Raw genomic sequence first — 7054 nt, forward strand, 5'->3', positions numbered from 1 at the left:
TCTTATTCGCTATCTCATCCAACGTAGTAAAATATTACTAAATTCTAAAATATTAAATCAAAGAAAGTGTAATAAGAAATAGTAAGTAGGGCGTAAAATCCGAAATATTTCTTCTAAGACGACAAATAGCAATGTATACAGTATATATATATACATATATATATATATATATATATATATAAAGACCATCAACAAATATAAAATCATGAGTATTTTTATGAATGCACGAGTTCTCAAAAGATTATACAGTATCTATAATCCCCTCTCCCTTCTATTATCATGTTGCAATATGGAAAATGTAATTTTTTAAATATTTTTCGTTCATCGTTTTTCTCATATCGTCTACAAATATATAAATATATAAATATATGTATATATATATATATATATATGTATATATATATTCATATGCATATACTGTATATACATACATACACACATATATACATATATATATATATATATATATATATACACACACATGTATCGACATGAAATAACAGGCAACATATGTGGAATTCCAAACTATTTCAGCTTAGAAAAAAAACATTACTTGTAAGACCTCTTTTCGAAATCTAATTCTAAAAAAAAATTCTAAAAAAATCTAATGACAGAACGTGAGATAATGAAAGTGAACAGAAACACGTGGAAAAATTTCTCTGGAAGGTCACCAGAACTTTAACAGATGTCTGTATATATAAAACAAAGCCAACCCAATGTACAGACATCATTTTCGAAGTGGCTTTCCCGAGCTCAACGCGCAACGCAACAAAAAAATGTTCTTCGTGGTTTGTTATCAAAACTTTTTTTCTTCTGTGGTTTCTAGTTTGTTAGATTTATAAAAGAAATGTAGGCATACAATGGCATAAATGAGATTTCTTTTGTGGTTTGAAGTTTGTTAGATTTATAAAAAGAAATGCAGACACACAATGGCTAAAGGACTTTGAATAAAAATGCAAACCATATGGCAATCAAAATACATTTTTTCTAATCTTGGCTAACGGTACATTCAGCATAAAAGTCCAATGGTAGTTTAGTGTTGAAAATCCTCAATTTCATAAAAGGAATGCGAATGTTAATAAATGTAGCGTGTATATCAACATTTTTTCAAAACCAAACTTAAATAAAATGACCAATCGATTATCGAATATCAATTACAATAAATAGATTTATTTTCATACTCAAAGACATTGTATCTTATTTACTGAATGGAGAGAGAGAGAGAGAGAGAGCGAGAGAGAGAGAGAGAGAGAGAGAGAGAGAGAGAGTTCTGATATGTCTAAAGAAGAAATCTATTTCATATTGCTTACTGAGAGAGAGAGAGAGAGAGAGAGAGAGAGAGTTCTGACATGTCTGAAGAAGGAATCTATTTCATATTGCTTACTGAGAGAGAGAGAGAGAGAGAGAGAGAGAGCATATGCTCATATATATATATATATATATATATATATATTTGTTATACAAAGTTTGTATAATTTTACTTCCCAATACTTTCCAGATCGCAGTCGTTGTAGTTATGTCCTCAGTGGCTACGGCTAACCCTGGTGGACATGGCCACGGGGGAGGAAAACACGGCTACGGTGTAAGCAAAGAATTCAAGTTGATATGAATTTATGATTAAGACTTGGCACGAATATAAAATGATTTTTAAAGCATTTATATATCATTAAATATTCACATGAAAAGATATGCACGACTAAATTTCATTCTTTATCAAAATTTCATTCTTTATTAAAAAAAAAAAAAAAAAAAAAAAAAAAAAAAAAAACGTTCGTAATTTTTTGTTTTTGTTTATGGGTAAATATGATTAAATCTTTGTAGGAACCGGATAAATAGGATGTAATCTTTGTAGTAACCGGATATGATGAAATCTTTGTAGGAACCGGATATATAAGCTATTATGAAATCTTTGTAGGAACCACATAAATATGATGAAATATTTGTAGGAACTGGGTAAATATGATGAAATCTTTGTAGGAACCGGATAAATATAATGAAATCTTTTATAGGAACCGGATAAATAGGATGAAATCTTTGCAGGAACTGGATATATATAAGGAAATCTTTGTAGGAACCGGATGAATATGATGAGATCTTAGTAGGAACAGGATAAATATGATGAAATCTTTGTAAAACCGGAAAAATAGGATGAAATATTTGTGGAAACCGGATAAATATGATGAAATCTTTGTAGAAACCGGATAAATATGATGAAATCTTTGTAAAACCGGATAATTAGGATGAAATCTTTGTAGAACCAGATAAATAGGATGAAATCTTTGTAGGAACCAGTTAAATAGGATGAAATCTTTGTAGCAACCGAATAAATAGGATGAAATCTTTTGTAGGAACCGGATATATAGGATGAAATCTTTTATAGGAACCGGATAAATACGATGAAATCTTTGTAAAACCGGATAAATATGATGAAATCTTTGTAAGAACCGGATAAATATGATGAAATCTTTGTAGGAACCGCATAAATAGGATGAAATCTTTGTAGAAACGCCATAAATACGATGAAATCATTGTAGGAACCGGATAAATAGGATGAAATCTTTTATAGGAACTGTATTAATAGGATGAAATCTTTATGGGAACAGGATAATAGGATGAAATCCTTGTACTAACCTAATAAATATGAGGAAATCTTTATAGCAACCGAATAAATAGAATGAAATCTTTATAGAACCGCTACCATACTATTACGGATACCACGTGGACGGCGACTACAAAGGACCTCATTTCGGTCAACACGAGAAGTCCGACGGAAAAGGCGTTTTCGGATCCTACACCGTCGCTCTCCCCGACGGGCGTAAACAACATGTGAGTCGTTGAGATTCGTATTTTTTTTTCATTTTTTTTATTATTATTATTATTATTATTAAAACTGCATATACGTTATTTACACACACACATTCCAAAATTTAAAACAATCTATGCACTCTTATAAAAGCTTCATATTAGCGCTTAATTTTTTTTTTTTTTTTTTTTTTTTTGTACATTCAGAAGTTAAGACTAACGCTGATAAATAGACAGCTATAATAATGAATTCTCTAATGATTTTCATCGTTAACCATTCCTTAACTATTCTTCCTACAACACCATTTTTCTTTAAGTTCGTATTGGGAGATAACCTTACTCACTTTTAAAAGATATATTAAATTTCAAATGTTTCATTGTTGATTTATACATTAAATTTTCATTTCTTATCTTACGATATCCTATATTTATCTAGCATACTCCATTGGCATCAATAACCATAGATGTTATGATGCCAGATAATTACCAATCACTCATTCATTAACTATTCCTATTACTATCCCCTCCCAAGTTCTAAATACATAACGATATCCACCCTTAATGCATTATGTCCATCACTCAATATTTGCAGCATCCTAAACATTCCCCAATTACCCATTCCTTCATGTATTCTTCGCCTAGCAATCGCATGACAACAGATCGATCCCAACCTGGGACCGTGACTTTAAACTGCTTACTGGAGTGGCCACTATTGTGGTTGAGCACCACAGGGGGGGGGGGGTGTTTGCCCGGCTGACCAATTACCCAAATTACCCATTCCTTCATGTATTCTTCGCCTAGCATTCCCATGGCAGCAGATCGATCCCAGCCTGGGACTGTGATTTTAAACTGCTTACTGGAGAGGGCACTGCTGTGGTTGGGCACCACGGTGGGGGGAGGGGGGGGGGGCCTTGCCCGGCAGACCAATTACCCCTGCTAGTTTTATCTTGACAGTACAATAGACTGCCACTTTTCTTTTGATAGTACAATAGACTGCCAGTTTTCTTTTGATATTACAATAGACTGGCAGTTTTTTTTTTTTTTTTTTTTTTTTTATTTTTTTTTTTTTTTTTTTTTTTTTTTGACAATGCAATAGAGTGCCCATTCCTTCATGTATTCTTCTCGATCCTCGTCACCTGGCTAGTACAGTGGTAACATGTTCGCCTAGCATTCGCATGGTAGCAGATCGATCCGACCCTGGGACTGTGACTTTAAACTGCTTACTGGAGAGGCCACTGCTGTGATTGGGCACCACAGTGGGAGGGGGGGGCCTTGCCTGGCTGACCAATTACCCCAATTACCCATTCCTTCATGTATTCTTAACGATCCTCGCCACCTGGCTCATACAGTGGTAACATGTTCGCCTAGCATTCCCATGGCAGCAGATCGATCCCAGCCTAAGACCGTGAATCTAAGCTGCTTACTGGACAGGCCACTGCTGTGGTTGGGCACTACAGTGGGGGTCTGGGCTTGCCCCGGCTGACGTTCTGGTGAGTATCCATTCTGATGAAACTGGAACTGAATCCACACCACTTTACTCTTTCCAGGTGAAATATACAGCCGACCACTACAACGGATACGTTGCCCACGTGAGCTATTCGGGGAAGGCTCAGCATCCAGCCTATTATGGACCAGCGGTAGTTTTCGACCATAAGGGACATGGATATCACTGAGATTGGACGCCCAGCCACCTGACGATTGTTTGGTATCATTCTGTAACCAGACACGATTATGCAGTTCCCAACGATGTATCACGAACATGTACATAATTTGAATAAAATATAAATTATGAACAAGCTTATTAATGTCGTTGTTATTATTATTATCATTATTATTATTATTATTATATAAGCTACAACCCTAGTTGGAAAAACAAGATGCTATATGCCCAAGGGCTCCAACAGGGAAGAATAGCCCTGTGAGGAAAGGAAATAGGGAAAGAAGGTAGCTTTTAACTATGGAAAAATAATGCCAAATTTCAGAAACGTTGTTTAGTAATGCATGGAAAAACAGAATGATTACAGTTATTACATAAAATAAATACAGCACCGAAGATGGTAGCTAAGTACAATATTCTTGAAAAGCAAATTTGGTAACGAGTTAAAAATTTATTTACTAATGTACCTGAAAGGAAAATTCTACAGCGATGAAAAAAAATATAACATACACTAGCTTATTTGTGCCATAAACACTTCCGGGATACTCGAATATATAAAAAAAAAAAAAATTGGGATTCGCAATTTGGCTCACCGCGAAAAATCCGTTTACCGAGTAAAATCCAAAAATAGAAGTTTATTTTCGCATCATGAAACAATAGAATTATAAATGAACAAACCTTAAATTTTACTTTCTTATAACAAAATAAACAACTCGTGGAAATTTACATAACAAAAATGCAAGAGCCCACAAATAAAAACAATTTTTAATCGCTGTGAATATCATATTAATTCACAAAGTTTAATGACACTCTCTCATATAACAGAACTTCGGCTTTTATTAATCTGACAAATAATAACCGAAGAGTAATTACAATGCACGTCTTTCTTCATCGGATGATATAAATACTGATTTTATAAAGTTCTTATAGAAATTGACTTTCTTATATATATGAGAAAGTATTTATTACAGCATACATGTATCTTCACTTCTCGTGTGAGAACCGATAGGAGTTTCTGGGAACCACAATTTTTAATATAAATATATGTGTATATATATATATATATATATATATATATATATATATATATATAGACACACACACATATATATATATATTATATATATATATATATATATATATATATATATATATATATATATATATATATATATATATATATATATATATAGTTATATATATGTGTGTGTACATATCTTTCTCTATCGCTACATCTATATATATATATATATATATATATATATATATATATATATATATATATATATATATATATATATATACAAGGTATTTTTTAAAAATTATTATCCTTCCACCAACATACAGCAATTTTGGTTTGTGTATTCCAGCAATAATAAATATTCTATCAACAGGGAAAAAAAAATTTATCTTAATGTCTTGCAACTGCAGCTAAACAAAAGCACTAACCACTCACCCGAAGTATTGCAAAACCATTGAGAGAATAAATGACACCAAATACTGAAAAAAAAATTAATTCTTATTTTTTGAACGCCACACAATACAATGGAGATTTGCAAACTTTTTTTCGTTAATCTTTCCACAGGGAAAATCTTGTGTTTCAATTATATTAACAGAATGAATTTCACTGAACAATATCTCTAACATCTTCCATTTAATTACTCAAAACCGCTGGAATCATATATCAGCATTTTCGAACAGGAGAGAGAGAGAGAGAGAGAGAGAGAGAGAGAGAGAGAGAGAGAGAGAGAGAGAGAGAGAGAGAGAGAGAGAGAGAGAGAGTTTCATGGAGATTCAAAATTTTTATTCAACAGTTCAGGATTACAAAATAAGGCTGACGAGAGAGAGAGAGAGAGAGAGAGAGAGAGAGAGAGAGAGAGAGAGAGAGAGAGAGAGAGAGAGAGAGTTTCATGGAGATTCAAAATTTTGATTCAACAGTTCAGGAATACAAAATGAGGCTGATGAGAGAGAGAGAGAGAGAGAGAGAGAGAGAGAGAGAGAGAGAGAGAGAGAGAGAGAGAGAGAGAGAGAGGCTCAAAATTTTTGGCCCAACAGTTCAGGAATACTAAATATTGCTGAAGAGATATTATATTTTATTTTAAAAAAAAACTAAAAACCTAAAACCATTCAGTTATCGAAGGCTTTTTTATAATACAAAAATACTATCACAGGTGAATTTCTACATCCTACATATTGCTGTACATGTAAATATTTGGTCAAAAAAAGAAAAAGAAAAAAGGTATCGGCCTAAATTGTGACTTCAACACTGCTTCATGTGAAATGAAGTCGAGAACTCAAATAAATGAATGCAAGCACAAGAACCAAACTGAGAGACACGTAACGTGAAAGACAAATAACAGAAAACCAGGTGGAGGAGAATCAGCAACACAGGCCGTGAATTGAATGATGTAATTGAAAATAGATAGTAGAAATATTAAACTTTTACTTTCTAACGAAACATATTACTGTATATTCAAGCGGAGAATACCTATTGCAATTATATTTTTATATTATGCAATTGATTAATTTATACTATACATCATCATCATCTCATATGCCTATTGACGTAAAGGGCCTCGGTTAGATTTCGCCAGT

General features: G+C 32.9%; 1 protein-coding gene across 1 annotated transcript in view; it reads left to right on the forward strand.

The window, feature by feature from the left end:
• Positions 1-4536, forward strand: part of LOC137653009 (cuticle protein 7-like) — a 4637-nt gene extending 101 nt beyond the window's left edge. Inside the window, exons 2-4 of the mRNA XM_068386399.1 lie at positions 1499-1582; positions 2674-2826; positions 4350-4536. Of these exons, the coding sequence (XP_068242500.1) occupies positions 1499-1582; positions 2674-2826; positions 4350-4475 (363 nt within the window). The 3' untranslated portion in view covers positions 4476-4536. The remainder of the gene's footprint in view (positions 1-1498; positions 1583-2673; positions 2827-4349) is intronic.
• The last annotated feature ends 2518 nt before the right edge of the window (positions 4537-7054 follow it).

The sequence above is a fragment of the Palaemon carinicauda genome, chromosome 14 (genome assembly GCF_036898095.1).
Source record: "Palaemon carinicauda isolate YSFRI2023 chromosome 14, ASM3689809v2, whole genome shotgun sequence".
Classification (NCBI taxonomy): Eukaryota; Metazoa; Arthropoda; class Malacostraca; order Decapoda; family Palaemonidae; genus Palaemon; species Palaemon carinicauda.